Source organism: Protopterus annectens, chromosome 16.part0, assembly GCF_019279795.1.
Source record: "Protopterus annectens isolate FY-2018-M chromosome 16.part0, PAN1.0, whole genome shotgun sequence".
Taxonomy (NCBI): domain Eukaryota; kingdom Metazoa; phylum Chordata; order Ceratodontiformes; family Protopteridae; genus Protopterus; species Protopterus annectens.
In genome coordinates, this window is record NC_056750.1 from 677,551,606 (window position 1) to 677,567,500 (window position 15,895).

General features: G+C 40.5%; 1 protein-coding gene across 1 annotated transcript in view; it reads left to right on the plus strand.

The window, feature by feature from the left end:
• Positions 1 to 15,895, plus strand: part of CACNA1B (calcium voltage-gated channel subunit alpha1 B) — a 3,578,581-nt gene that overhangs the window by 1,706,197 nt on the left and 1,856,489 nt on the right. The window contains exon 8 of the mRNA XM_044058770.1: positions 10,256 to 10,359. Coding sequence (XP_043914705.1) covers positions 10,256 to 10,359 — 104 coding nt within the window. The remainder of the gene's footprint in view (positions 1 to 10,255; positions 10,360 to 15,895) is intronic.

Consider the following 15,895-nt stretch of genomic DNA (forward strand, 5'->3'; position numbering starts at 1 on the left):
TGTCTTTTGCTCTTTTTATCTGTGATAAAATAGCTGTTGGAGTATAAATGCAAGAAGCAAAGAAAGTACACGGGCAGTGTTTAAGTGATATACTATATACTGTGGGGTCAGCCAGAATTATATAGGCAGCAATCTAAAATGTAGATAAAACAGTCCATCAAAACTACTAACTAGGCATATTACATAATTTAGCAGATTTTCATTTGCTAAGGCCATGAAAAACTTTCACTAGATGATGCTATAAACTTTTTTCTCTCTGTTTTGAACAAATTGTCTCTGTGTAAAATCACTTTTCATTTGAAATCTTTTAACTTCACAGATCTTAGGATATAAGCAAGAGTGTGAACTTATCAGATTCAGACAGACATGTACAACAAGGTAAAACATGAAATCATCTCATGTAAAAAGGCAAGCTATTTTTGCCAATAAAAAGATTGCATTTATTAACTTTACAAAATGTTGGCATACTGTTCAGCCGCTTTTCCATCTTGGGCATGACAGTACTCCTTCCACTTCCCACACTTTACAAACAGGAAGCAGTTGATCACTTTACAAAGGATTTTCATGATGCTGTCCTCAACCATCTACCAAATATACAGTCTCATACTTAATTTCTGACCTCTTAAAATGATTGGCCACATTTAACTTTATGCCCCATCACTGTCCGCACAGTATGCAGACATTTAAGAAAACTTAGGTCTGGCTTTTCCGGCTGTGGATAATCTCTTATGAGAATCCCTAAAAGTCAGGAAAACTCTGCTGAATTTTCTGTTTCTGTCTTAATTAACCACACAGTCAGACGGTTATGTCCTTATTATCTAGAAGCTGGCTACAGTAGTTCCCTTATTCAAAGGAGATTTTCAGTTTCCATTAACAATTTTTTGATCTTTTGTTCTACTGCCTCTGATCTTCGGAATTGTCTACTTCCCTGACGTAACTAAAAATAGCTCAAAATCTTTCATTTGGCTTTGTTTCTGACCAACTAATGGTATTGATTTTGTATTACTGTGAGCTATTTATATTATTTTTATTTCCATAATAAATCCTGCAGCAGTGATCTATATGCGGGAGGAATGTTTCTGCCTTGTTGAAATTTTTTTTTTTTTGTGAGGGTGCTTCTTGACGCTTGCCAGCATTAGCCTTCCTTCTGATACATTGTCCCCTTTGTTCCCAGTATCGTGAAAACCATTTTTCACCCTTTCATTCCAACATGGGGTGACAGCTATTCACAGATCCCATCATCCCAGCTTTTTTACTGGTGGTCCTCATCCCACTCCTTCATGGCAGACATCTTTGCTTGCAATACCACAGGGCCCTCATATGCTATCCTCTAATATGCTTGTGCTTCCATGGATTTGATACAGGGGATTACCATCTCCAGACTGCTATAACCAAGCTTACATCCCAGGACTTGTCAAGGCCCCACTTGCATGGTTCATAGATGAGTACTAGGCTAGCTGCCTTGTGTGCCATTTTAAGCCTAGCCATTTTCTTGCAGAAGTGAGAATCTAACCTTGTGACTGTAAGGTAAACACTTTAACCATCATGCTAGGATGAGCTGAACAACCACTTCTTTCCTCAGGATAGGTAAGCAGGTGTTAGTCACACACAGTCATCCATCCAATCCATTTCTTCCACCAGCATCCAGATTACTGTCTGGACTTGGGTCATAGAGCTTTATTTGAATGTGCCACCAAGCTTCTTAAAATTATATTATGCTATGTATTCACATTTTATTCCTCCAAATGGTTTAGGAGCTGCTTGCCTAACAGTGAACAGTCTATGCGACAGAATAAGACAGTTTCTCAGTATACATACATGTATGTATGTATGTATATATATATATATATATATAAATATATATATCACAGCAGATGATGGAGTAAAGGACGGATCATTCCTGGGATCATTATTGTTTGCTGTCTTTGTCAATGAATGGTTAACCACTGTGGTGAGTCATTCCTCATATAATGTGCAGATGCCTCCAGAAATTTCCTGACTAAGAAAAACGTTTCTGCAGTCGGTTCCAAACCACAAAATAGTTTTCAGTCTTTAAAAACCTGTATCTCTTTCATAGATGATCTTCTGAAAGTCAGTGGAATGAAACTCACATTATTCTCCCTTAAGTACTCCTTACAAATCAGTTTGACATATCTGCCAATTTCAGGCCTAACCCTCCTCAGGACTAGTATGAACCTTGTTTCAATAGTCACAAATCACTGACTGAAGTAGTAGTCTGTATTAAACTTCTGGACTGCATATATGACAGAAATGAAATTTGACTAAAATACTCATAATGTTATTTTAAGAACTAGATGTCTATGCATGCAGAGCAAAGCCTCGTCTCACCTCCACCTTGTACAGCACCACTGTTACAGTCCGTATCCTTACTGCATGCCTCCTGCCTTCTAACACCGTTCTTCCCATCCTTCCCCATAACCTTGGAATGACCTATACTGAGGTCATTTATTTTGTTGAAGGCATACTGGATGAACTAACTAGCTGGAAATAAATGCTGTGCTTTCATTCTTAAAATTAAAATTTCAACACCAAATTCCTTTTACTGTTAAGTGGTCTTTTTTATCCACATCTCTTAAATGGTACTAGTCTCCTACAGAACTTTTAACATCTGTTGGTCAGGCTTTTGATCTCTTTGCTCTTAAAAATAAATTTGGAGATGATTATTAGCTTATGTTTTTCTGTTTTAAACATCTTTTGTTGAATTATCGCTTGTGACATAGGCAAATTTACATTTATATGAAAGTAATCAAACTGTATTAACAAATTAACATTATACTTCACATATACTGCTATATATCATATAACCTAAGCAATAGTAAATAAATTATTCAGTTCCTGCCCCTATTTTAAACAAGAAACATCTTTATTAAACCATCACTTATGACATATACAATCATACATTTATATAAATGAAAACAAACCACACTGACACAATCCTGGTTGCAAGGATTTTAAATCACAAAACCATACTGACACACTCCCAGTTGCAAACATTCTAAATCACATATGTTCTATTTATTGTTGTGGTGAGGTTTAGCTCACTAGAGCGAGTGGCTCGCAGTGACTTGGATTTCATTAGGTGGAGCATGTCCATCAATTCTGAGTTGGACATGGCTTTGTAAGTCAGGCAGAGATCACTTCTGAGTAAGAGATATGCCACTCAGTAGAGCCGGAGCTTTTCCAGTTGGGCTGCATAGGACATATGTTTGAGGCCAGTAATCCTCTTGGTGAGGTACTTTTGTGGTCTTTCCAGCTGTTGGAAGTGTCTTGTGAGGTACATCCCAAATGGGGCATTGTACTCTATGATGGGTCTGATGAGTGACGAGTAGAGGGGCACTATAACCTCTTTATTTCTAGATGCAAACCCTTTAGTAATTAGATGGGCTACATAGAAGGATTTCCTAACTACTTTGGCAATATGATTGTCAAAGGAGAGATTACCATCTACCTGGATCTCCAGATCTCTTATTACCTCTTCTGACCTATGTGGTAATTCATGGGTGTTTTGTTTTTCCCAGATGGGATGACTATGCATTTTTTGGCATTTAGCTTGAGACCATGCTTTGACACCAGGTGTCCATCTCAGTAAGGCCCTTTTGGAGAATGTCCGTGTCAGCTGGAGAGTCAATTATGGCTCCCAGTTTGCAGTTATCGGCAAACTTGGTTAGCCATAGTCCTCCTGTGTTTGCCTGTACTTCTGAGAAGTATATGCCAAACAGTAGGGGTCCCAGGACCGAGCCTTGTGGGACACCACTTGTGACTGGTTTAGAGTCGGACCTGGAGCCCACTATTCTTACTATGTGAGTTCTGTCTGTAAGCCAGTTGGCAACCCATCTCGTGACATAGGGGTTTATGTTCAGGCTGGTGTGTTTTTCTATAATTTCCGAGTGGGGAATAGTGTCAAAAGCCTTGGCAAGGTCAAGGTAGGCTATGTGAACCACCTTCCCCTCATCTATGGCCTTGGTGACTGTCTTGAAGAAGTCAACCAGGTTTAGTAGGCATGATCTGCCCTTAACAAAGCCAAACTGGGTCAGGTCAAGTATTTGGAGGTTCCCAATGTCTTTGTTAATGAGTTCCATGATGATGCGCTCCATAGCCTTGCAGACCAGGCTAGTCAGGCTTATGGGGAGATAGTTACCAGGGTCAGTTGTGGCCCCTCCTTTGTGGAGTGGAATAACTGTTGCTGTGCACCGTTCTATGGACACGTAGCCTGTGGATAAGCTGAGGTTGAACAGTGTGTTTAGGTGGGGGTTTAGTTCGTTCTGTAGTTCTTGCAAGACACAGCCTGGGACACCATCTGGCCCCATTAACGCTGTGCTTTTGACTTCTGAAAAGGCTATTTTCACCTGTGTTTCTTTGATTTCCGGGTCACTACACTTTTCCGGTATTGTTGTGGGTCCTTTTGGGGGTGAGAGTGGGGTGAAGTTTGCACTGAATCTATCTGCCAGGATGTTGGCAATATCAGTAGGTTCAGTATATTTTGTGCTATTTTGCACTAGCTCAGATCATATCTATGAGTTGCCACTTAGATTCTTGACATAGCTAAAGAAGGCTTTGTAGTTATCTTTCGAATAGTTGGTTGTTTTTCTTTCGAAGTTAGCCTTGGATGATTTTATGAGGGACCTTAGTTTCTTACTGATACTGATCAGGGATGTCTTTCCTTCTTGGGATTTGCTTTTTTTCTGAACTAGTTTCCTCCTTCTATTGTATAGCCTGTTTATGGCAGGGGTCCACCAGACTGGTTTCCTTCTCTTAGGGGAGTGAGTCTTGGTTTTGCTAGGGATGGCACGATCCATGCATCCTTGTTGGTGCTCATAGAGTGCATTTGTAAAGGTTCCTTCATCTTGGACACTGTTATACTTTACCGTGTGGGGGTTGTGAAACTTACCACCTCTCTGTTAAGTAAGGTGAAGTTTGCTATAGAAAAGTTTTCACTGTGGTTTCCTTGGTTGGGGGTGGTGGTGTGGTGTGGACATCCAGACTGATTAGTTTATGGTCTGATCTAACCAGTGACGGGTTGACCTCCAGTGCGGAACACTGTTGCCCATGTTGGTCATGACCAGGTCCAATGTTTTCACCTCTGGTAGGGGAGTTTACCAGCTGATCCAGGGCATTTGAGCTGATAAATTCCAGGAAGCGCTGGACCTGGGAGTTTGTACTTGAGTTGTTTTCCCATTTAACGGTAGGGTAATTGAAATTGCCCAATATCAGGGTATTCGGTAGGATCTTCATGTTTTCCAGTGTCTCCAGAATGGCGGAGTGGTGGTCCTTCATCATGAAGGGTGATCTGTAGCAGGCCACAGTTTGCATTGCAGATTTGCCTGACGTTAGTTGCAGATGGAATGATCTCAGAGGTATCATGCTGCGCCACTAACCTGGAGGTGTAGGTATCCTTGATGAATATGAATACACCCCCTCCTTTTCTGTTTCGGACCATGGCCAAAATGTGTGGTATGAGTTGTAGCCTGGTAGTGCTGGGGTGCTCTGTGGAGCCTTGAACCAGGTTTCAGTTACTACACAAATGTTGACTTTCTCCATACTGAGGAGTGCTTCGAGCATGTGCATTTTGAGATTTTAAATTCCTGGCGTTGGGTAGCAAAACACTCATTTTTTTATTTGTGCTGTTTACGGAGGTGGGTTTGATTTTTGAGCCTTGCCTAAAAAAAGCACTATGGGGGCAGCAAGAGCCTTGGCCAGTATTTGAAATCCTAGGGGTGACCGGTGTAAGCCATCTCTTGCAAAGCAACAAGGCTTGTCGAGCATGTCATCCCAGGCTGACAGACACTGGATCCCCTTTGAATGACACCAGAAGCTTAGCCAAATGTTGAAATTGATCATTTTTTCTTTATACTGTGGTATCATTCTTGGTGAGGACAGGATGCTACTCAGGGTCAGGGTCATACCCACTTGGGCTACATGATCAGAGACCTCTTCCATGTCTCTTTTCATGTAGTCCAGGGAGGTACATCTCAGGTTATTCACACCAACATGAACAATGACAGAGTCATATTTGTACTTGTTCTGGAGTGACCTGAGTCCTTGTGTTATGTGGCGGATTCTGGCTCCTGACAGGCAGCTAACAGTAACCTTCTTCTTGTCCAGCCTAGTGAGTGGGACATCAGTGTGCCAGACTATAGAGTCGCCTATTACTAGTGTGTTAGGTATGTTATTTCGCCTTAAGGGCTGTGATTGTGCGGCACACTGATTTTGTGTTTTATGTGTTGTCTGGTTTGTGACAGGAGGTGCAGGTTTTTTGTGTGCCTGCTTTGGAAGTCTCTGATGCTTTTGCAGGTTTTTATTTAGAGCCGCCGAGTATAATTTCATGTATTTGTGTATTTTTTTGCCAGTGCTGGTTTAGTATGTCTATGCGAGGTTGGAGGTGTTGTTGCAAGTGTTAAACTTCTCCTCATGACTGCCTGTTCCAGTCTTGGGTGGAGAGAGCTTAGCCTCCAGTTTAGCTATATAATTGCATCTCTTGCATATGTTAATGTTTTGTGGTAGGAGGAGAGGGCTGTCTGTGTACATGAGGCAGTTGTAACATTGCCTCAGGATACCCAGGTTCACCAGCTGGACTGGAGAGTATACCTGAAATTGCCCTTTGATCATGTCTGAATAGTAGGGTGAGCTGCTTAGTCGCTTGGTTGGTGAGGAGTGAATAATGAGCCTTGCCCTGCTGGGCAATCAAGTGTCAGGGTATATTAGTGCTTGCTATTAGGTCTGAGCAAGTGCTGGACTGTAGGATGCTTTCTCAGTGCTTAGGTTGAGAGTTAGACTACTTTCAAGGGAAAAACTGAAGAGGAGACTTGGTGGAGCCGGGAATAATTTAGCCCTAGCTAACCGGTGCTGCCCGGATGTGCAAAACCGTGCAAACGCAGTTTTTACAGCAGGGAAATGAAAAGGATAGAAATTAGCCCAAAATGGCCTATAAACTACTAACTTCTGGACTGGAACCACTCCTCCAGGGACAGATGGCTGCTCAAACCTCCCTCTCTCACAGGTGAACAGAGAAACCTCCTTCTATCCAAGTAAGGTATGGGCAACTCAGAAACTTGTAACACAGCCCTGAATTCAACACTAGCCTGAAAACTGGACTATTCTGGACTATATAGTTGGTTGAGATTTTGATTTCCATTTTCTAGTAATTGCTTTTTTTGTAGCCATTACAATTACACATAGGAAGGCCTTACCATGTCTAGACATTTCCAATTCTGTATCATAGCTTGGAAAAATCATCTACCTCGGCACACCAATCTGCCCACCTAGCATCTCTGGCCGTGCCATCCCACAGGGAATCCTTAAAGTCTGCCAACCCATGGCACTCAGAAAATATGTTCCAATCTACCTCTTTCTTCCCTGTCACACTTCCAGCATTTGCTGTCTGCCTGAAGAAATATTCTCTGGAGACAACTTGGGGTATAAAAGTATTTATGTAAACATTTCCCAAGCAAAAATCCTAAATCTTCTAGATGTTGCATATTTGGGAGACGTACATATATCCTCCCATTGTTTCTTTGTGAATTGCTTATCCAGTCTCTCCACCCAATCCTTTCTAACCTCCTCTAATTGATTCTTATAGTTATCATGCAATATTCTATATGTTCTACTAATTATTCCTTTTTAAATGGCAGCTTCTGTTTTAGATTCTACTAAAAACTCTATCAGTGCTGGTTTTTCATTTAGAACACCCCCCTATTTCTTTCTCTTTGCCTATACTCTGATATCAATCCTTGATAGGTAAGGCAGTCTCTAACCTGCAGTCCAGCTTATAGGTTAATTAGTGTGTACTAGGCTAATGGCCCTGGAGCCTTTACAAGCCTAGCCCCAAAAAAATTGCCTAGGCACTGTGCCACCCGATGTTAGTTCACAGTGCCCATATCCAGTGGAGCAACTGGAATGATCCCTGGAGTGAACTTTGTTTACCCAGCCACTCGTCAAGATTTCTGCTGAAGAGGGCCAGTGAAGTGCTCTGCATGACATGAATGGGAAGCTTATTCCAGAGTATGGGCAGTCTTTGGGAGTTGAACCTGTCCCCTCCAGCATGTTCTGTTAATTGTGGTGATGAAGTTGTGATCTCTGGAGCGTGTGGCATGGGGGAATTGGAATTTCTTTAGGTGTAACATTTCAACGAGGGCTGGCTCAGACATGACGTTGTAAGTCAAGCAGAGATCACCTCTAAGTAGACAATAAGGAACTGAGAACAGCTGAAGATTCTTGAGTCTGTCCATGTAGGACATGTGTTCAAGGCCCAGGATTTTTTTTTTGTGAGGTACTTTTTTGGCCTCTCCAGCTGTTGTATGTGTCTGATCAGGTACATGCTGAATGGGGCGTTATATTTGATGATTGGTCTAATGAGGGATGAGTAGAGAGGGATGATGACTTCTTTCTTTCTGGATGCAATACCTTTGGTTATAAGATGTAACACGTAATAGGAATTTCTGACCATAGTGGCAATGTGGTGCTCGAAGGTGAGGTGGCTGATGACCTGGGTACCCAGATCTCTTATGGCCCCTTCAGTGTTCAGTGGGATCCCATCAAAGTAATAATTCATGAGAACTGAGTTTTTTCCAAAGGGGATGATGATGCATTTTTTGGCAGTAAGCTTCAGGCCATGGTTCCAACATCAATCATTGGTCTCAGAGAGGCCCTTTTGTAAGATGTCTGCATCACTTGGGGAGTTGATAATGACTCAGAGCTTGGAGTCATCAGCGAACTTGGTCAGCCAGAGTCATCCTGTGTTTTGCCTGGACTTCTGAGAAGTAGATGCCAAACAGGAGAGGGCCCAGGACCGAGGCCTGTGGGACTCCACTCATGACTGATTGACAGTCTGACTTGGAATCCGCAACTTTCACTCTATGGGTCCTGTCTGTGAGCCAATTTGCAACCCACCTAGTTATGTAAGGATTGATGCCTAGTTTGGTGAGTTTATCAATGATCCCAGAGTAAGGAATGGTATCAAAGGCCTTGGCCAGGTTGAAGTAGGTTGTATGCACTGCCTTGCCCTCATCCACAGCCTTGGTGACTGCCTCGAAGAAGTCAACCAGGTTCAGCAGGCAGGATCTCCCTTGACAAAGCCAAACTGTGTGGGGTCAAGAGTTTGGAGATTGCCTATATCTTTGTTAAGCAGGTCCATGATGATGCACTCCATAGCTTTACATACCAGGCTTGTCAGGCTAATGGGGCGATAGTTCCCAGGGTCTGTAGTTGCTCTCCCTTTATGGAGCGGGATGACTGTAGCAGTGCACCATTCATTAGGGACATAGCCTGAGGTAAGGCTATGATTGAACAGGGCACACAGATGTGGTGCCAGTTCATTTTGTAGCTCATGTAGGATGCAGCTAGGGATATTATCCGGTCCAATGAATGCTGTATTCTTGACTTTGGACAATGCAGCTTTTACCTGTGCCACAGAAATGGTGCATACCAGTCTTTCATCTGGTATTGTGATAGGGCCCTTAGGGAGGAACAGGGGTAAAGTTGGCACTGATTCTGTCAGACAGTATGTTGGCTACGTTGGTAGACTCTAGAATTTGTCTCTCTCACAACCTTGAATATATATTGCATCCTAAAAACTTATGTCTTCGGCTTTATTGGCATTGCAGTTGTCGTATTTTATAATTACCACAACCTCAGGCACCTCATGTAATCGTATACAGTTTCTTTATACTCTAGCTGAGGCCCTTCTTAAGCAAGCCTGATTTTTACTTTCCCTTTCCCTATCCGTGTTAAAAAAAATGCTACTTTCAGCATTCACATACAACGGGATCGATTTTACTGTGAAATTAATTAACTAGATGGACTACATCCCCATTACAGGGGTCACGTTTAGTAAATCAACACTTCCTTCCTGTTTTGCATTGATCCATTTGCCAAAATTGACTATAAACACTGTTTCTATGAATGACTCTAGGTTTTTACCGACGTGAGTGGAGGTGTCATTTGATATATACAGTTTCACAGGCATATGTTGTGCATTTCATATTGCATATTATGTTTTTGTTATTTGTAAGACAGAAGTTGCTAATGATGACTTTGCATGTATTGGTTTCCCATGTATACTGGTTCAAAGCAATAAATGACCTGAGATGTCTTCAACATGCCAGCACTCAGTAATACCAACATTGATCAGAAGCACATTAATGCGCACAGTCTTTTGTAGTTTCCTGAGCTGTAACCTGCTTTGTGTTCTTAATTTTGTCTGGCAGCTTTAATTAATGTTCTGTTTATTTGCTTTCAGACGAATGATGCTGCTGGGAATACCTGGAACTGGCTTTACTTCATCCCACTTATAATCATCGGTTCATTCTTCATGCTCAACCTGGTTCTTGGTGTTCTGTCAGGGTAAGACACACTTCAGCTTAATTTGATTTCCTCTGGTCTGTGTCACATGGTGTGCCCTTTTTAGACTAAATGAACTGCAGTGGGGATGTCTGCAAACAAAGGCTTTTGTTTCGTTTTCCAGTTGATGAATATGAGCAATTAATTTATTCAAACCTGAATCGATATTTAAAAAAAAAAATGCAACTAATGTGTAAGTGCTGACCTGATTCCCTTGTCTGCCTGTTCATGTTTCTGTCTGTTATATTCCACATTTCTTATCCATATCCCTTCCTTTCTGTCTCCCTTATCTATATTCCCACCATCTTTGCCCCTTTAGTAGCACCTTGTGAAATGTATTGAGTACATAATGGGGGAGTGCTCATACTTGCTTTATTATTTGATAATATTTATGCATCTTAACTGGTTACTTCATCTACATGCAAGGGCTTTGTTTTAGGGTATTCTTGTTGGCATCTCCTATTTCACTACCTACACTCCAGCACTTTATGCCCAGCTTACAAAAAGCAATGGTGTCTACCATCCACTGGTGGTACTCCCCCATGTGTACCTTTCCTAGTTTAAACCTACCCTCCTCCTATCCCTAATACCGCTTCTTCAACTCTCCCCTCTCCTGCACTTGCTTTGCATCCATATCCAAACTTCTATAAATCAATTTAAATCCTTCTCTCTCCTTCAAATTTCTGAAATTGTTTCACTCTTATCTATCCAGCTTACTAGCCTTCAACGTATTTTGACTGTTCTAACATAAAAATATTCATATGTTCTTTAATGTAAACATAATTTCAAAGCTTAACTCGGCAGATTAACTACAAAATGCTTTGATTCATTCAACATGTAACGTTATCTGACCTTAAACCAGATGAAACGCGGTCCTTGCATGAATATTTTCAATGTAGATTTTTGTAAATTACTACTATTGCTTCTCTCTTGCACATCTTTAATACCTTATATTGCTTTGTCATTTTTGTAATGTTTGTATTTTTACATCATTGTTTTCCAACTTATTGTTAAGAGTTTACCTATTTCTGGAACTTTTCTCCCCAGGCCTCCACTGAAAATGGGCTCCATCCCAGACAGGCATTCCTGGTAAACAAATGTTAAATAAGTAAAGTAAAAGTTGTAGAGTATGCAAGCGGAGTCTCAGATAATCTGACACAGGACGAAGTTCGTTAGGTACTCATATCCTAAACCCACTTTGTTATGCTACCAGACTCTTTTTGTTATTTTAAATTATGCACAACCCATGCTGTATACTCAAAGTGGCTGTAATAAATGTAAATAGTTGCAAACTACAGACAAGACTAAAGTGCTCTGCTTTAAAAATGAATTCTTAAGGTTTACTTTAAAATATGCTATGCCTTACTCTTAGTACTTTATATGGGATTAACACTATTTTAATGGAATTAAGGAAAACTGCATCTTTAATCTGTGTACTCAAGTTACTTGTAGTGCATGTGGACCATCATGATTATGCTCCGACATTGGATAAAAAACAGCCTTGTTAAACACCTTTCTAATGTTAAAAGGTACTTAAGCTTTAGTTAAGAACCTCTAACTGCAGATAAACTCTAGTTTCTTGCTACAGCTTAAGCAGTTCTCATATCTGAAGAAGCACAAAATGTTCTCATCTTTGAAAGCTGTAAAGAATGTTTTGCTGTTATACGGTGGCTGGGAGCTAAAAGAGAGAGAGAGTGATGGGGGGGGGGGCACTTAGCTTCTTGCTGGTGTCTGAGTGACAATCATAGTGTTTCATGGGATGTCAAAGCTGTGAAACACTGTGCTCTGATACTATTTTCTCTGCAAGTGGTAGAGCAGTTGAAGCTCCATGCATTACGAAGAATTATTACCCGATTTCCCATCATAACCAACTTATGTGCTGTTGACATGGATGCCAAAAAAGTCACCTTTCAAGCTTTACTCCATTCTTCTCTTAAGGTGAATATCTTAACATCTGTCTTAAGCACTTAAGCTGGCTAGGGCCAGAAACCTAGTTGCAATTCTGTGGTTTACAGTTAAGAATAACTGCTAAATACTATAAACTGACTGAGGCTTAAAACACATTGCATAGTTTCAAATATTCCACAATTTCTTTTCTGAATAGCTGAGAGACTAGTTTCTGAAAAATCTAATGGGACAAAAGAAAATTTTCATATGAAGAAAATTATTTTATTGCTTGATTTTGTGTTTGGAGTCTCATATTTAGCTGTGAATAGTTCTTGCTTATATGTTCTTCCTATTACATTTGTTACAAAAAGTTTGATATACAGGGTAGAAATCAGGAAAAAAAGCTCACTGTTTTGGTATCTGCCTATTGCAGTAGTGAGAAAATGCAAGTCGGAGATAGCTACAGCTGCAGTGAGGAGTACCTCATTACAGACTGATTAGCATGTCTCTGAATCACACTGAAGCTACCACAGTACAGTCAGTCCTGATAGAGGCAGTATTCTCCATGGTGATCCATACATCGCACTGGCAAAGGCACCTGTCTATACATGTGGGTGTATAGACTCACACACGTGCACACACACACACACACACACACACACACACCAACAAAGAAGTCCAACCACAACTGATCCTACAGTGATGGGAAGCACTTATTCACCCACATACTCAGACACAGAGACATATATATCCAGGTTCACAATTCCTTACCTAACCACCCCAGTGTGACAACTCAGGCAGACACACACACACACACACACACACACACACACACACACACACACACACACACACACACACACACACAGCTTCATTCATGCCCCTAGAGACACATGTGCACGCAATTTCACATATCATCACCTCACCCCCACATCTCTGCTGAACTTATCTACAAGACTGTTTCCATAGGAGTGAATGCATGTCCTCCATCAAATGACAGTATCCACTTTTTCCTCAACAGTGATATTTTACATGGCTGAGTGATTCTCAGCATAAATCAGGAGCCACTGACATTTGCAGTGGAGGGCATATGCATGGCTAATTAGCATCCCCCAGATTGCTACGTTATCATGCAGTTTTGCCTGTGAGACCAAACTTAATGCTGAAGCTCCCACTAGTGAGAACCCTCAGCGGAGGGTAGTCTAAGAACTGGAAAAAGATTTCCATGAGGTGAGAAAATGGCTTTAAGACTTTTCTCTTGCAGTAAACTTTTCTTACTCCTGGCAATAGTACTATGGGTCCCAACCTTAAAAAAAAAAAAAAAAAAAAAAAACCTTCATTTGCGATTTATGTAAAGTAAGACTAGACTTAGATAAATATTTCTTTGCCGGGGTGTGGGGGAGGGGTATGCCCCACTACATCCCCTTTGTATGAGGGCGAGACCCCACACACCCCATTACTTGTATATGTAAACTCTAAGTAGCTTAGATAAGAGAATTCTCCAAGTTTTACCAATTTCAGCCTTAGTATTTATTTCACTTTAATTGCACTTAAAATTTTGCCACTTCCAAGAATCACACTTTACATCCTCATTCTTATGATGGGGACATTGAGTAACTTTCAGTAGTCTTTAATGTGTCCAAAAATCTACCTAACATGTTGTGGTCTGTTTAGAGTAATGCATAAAATTCTTAAAAATAGCACATTTTAAAATGATTTATGACTGCACCATTTCATGTTTTGCTCTTCTGTCCATGGTCTAAACAGTACATTTTGAAAAAAAAATGCCTTACAATATGTTGTATGATGAATGCATGATTATATCAAATGAATGTCATTGCATTAATGCATTAAATAATTTATGATTAGTAAATAAAGGTGCAGAAATGGACACATTATCAGATCTATTACATTACTTAAAGATACACTGTACATGAAAAGCTAGGATGCTCAAAATCAAAGGCCGTAATCATAAAAACTTTGTAGACCATTTCAAAGCCTTGTCCCTGTTCTCAGTAGCATTCAGGCTACTGAGAGGTGACCTCTGCCTCACATATAGTCTTTCAATTGACTCTGATCTGTCAGACCTATTACATGTTTTAAGTCCAATGAATAGCATAAACACCTGTTTAAGGGATCTCAGTCTCTTTTGCAAAATGAATTGAACATACTGGGGGAATAGTCTTGTAACACAGAAAATGCCACTTCCATAAAACTGGCTTCCACTACATATAAACCAAAGTATTTCTCTAATGTTGTTCAAATGTAATTTGGATGAATGGATGGGTAACCACAATCCACCCTCCAGGTTTAGCACCCCCCTGTCCTTCTTGGATAGGGAAACATGTAAGTGTCCAAAATATCCTTGTTCGGCCCATCTTTGGATTATTTGTGAGCAAAATATAAGGGTTAAACAATACCATGGGAATGTAGGGACAGGCTTCCTAATATCACAGATCAACAACCAAGTAAATACTTGTGATAAAATTAGGGTGCATATCACAAAATCGAAAGCTGACAAGTTCGAAGCTCAAAACTTCAGACTTGCAACCTCAGGAATGGAAAACATCAAAACATAAAGCTGAGATCGCCATAAAGTGTGGGAAGGTAAGATTTCCCTTTACTACACTGTAGTGCGATCTCCGAGTTGGTATATTTAAATAGCAGGGGGTGTGGGGGTGCAGGCCCCCCCCCTGCACAGAGCATTTTTTGTGTTGTTTTGGGTGTTTAATGTTTTTTTTTTTCATGTTTGATGTTTTCCGTTTTTGAGGTTGTCTGTTTGAAGTTTTGAGCTTCGATATTGTCAGCTTTCGATCATGTGATATTAACCCATGAAATTATTGCTGCAGATAAGATAAAATGACTTAACTCAAAAGTTGTATGCCATCTGATTTGCTGTATTTAAGGTACAACAGTGATCCATGTTTCTGAAATTGCATCGCTAATTCAAGGGAAGGTAGGACAGAAGGGAAATAAGATTGTGTGCATCTCTTATATTTATTAGTTACTTGAGGGAGCTCATAAAAGAGTAGGGCAGGACTGCACAGGGAAAGGATCCCCATATGTAAGGCAGCAACACTCTCAGTAATGGGGCAGAAGAACTTGCACATCATGCCCAGTATTGACTTGTAAAATGTAGCCTATTCATGTGCAGGCCCTGGAATTTATAAAGCTACTCCATGTGTGTCATATACAAGCAGGTATCAAAACAAAAATAAGCTCATGAGAGACCTCGTAATGAGGTTCAAGTGTGCAAGTTAAAACCTAAGGAAATTCTAAAATTTAAAAATAAGTTTGACAGAAATCTGGTGGTTATATTATGGTTTACTGAATTTCATAGAGCAGTGTCTCTAACTGTATGACATAAGCTTGTTAATGACCAATCCAGAGGGGAAGCATATGGTTTAGGTACTCTGTGTTGACTAGTTACCACCCTACATCATGCCTAGTGTAGATGAACATAGGATAGTCTAAACTGGCAGATACTCCATTTGAAGGACCAGATGAGAAGGCAAGAAATGTGGAAAAAGCATAAATATAGTTGCAAGTATAGAAAACTTCTGGAAGAACCTCATGTTGATCAGGAACGAATACAGGAATGGTTAAGGAGAGACAAATTCAAACCAAGAGATGAAAGGTTAATAATGGCAGC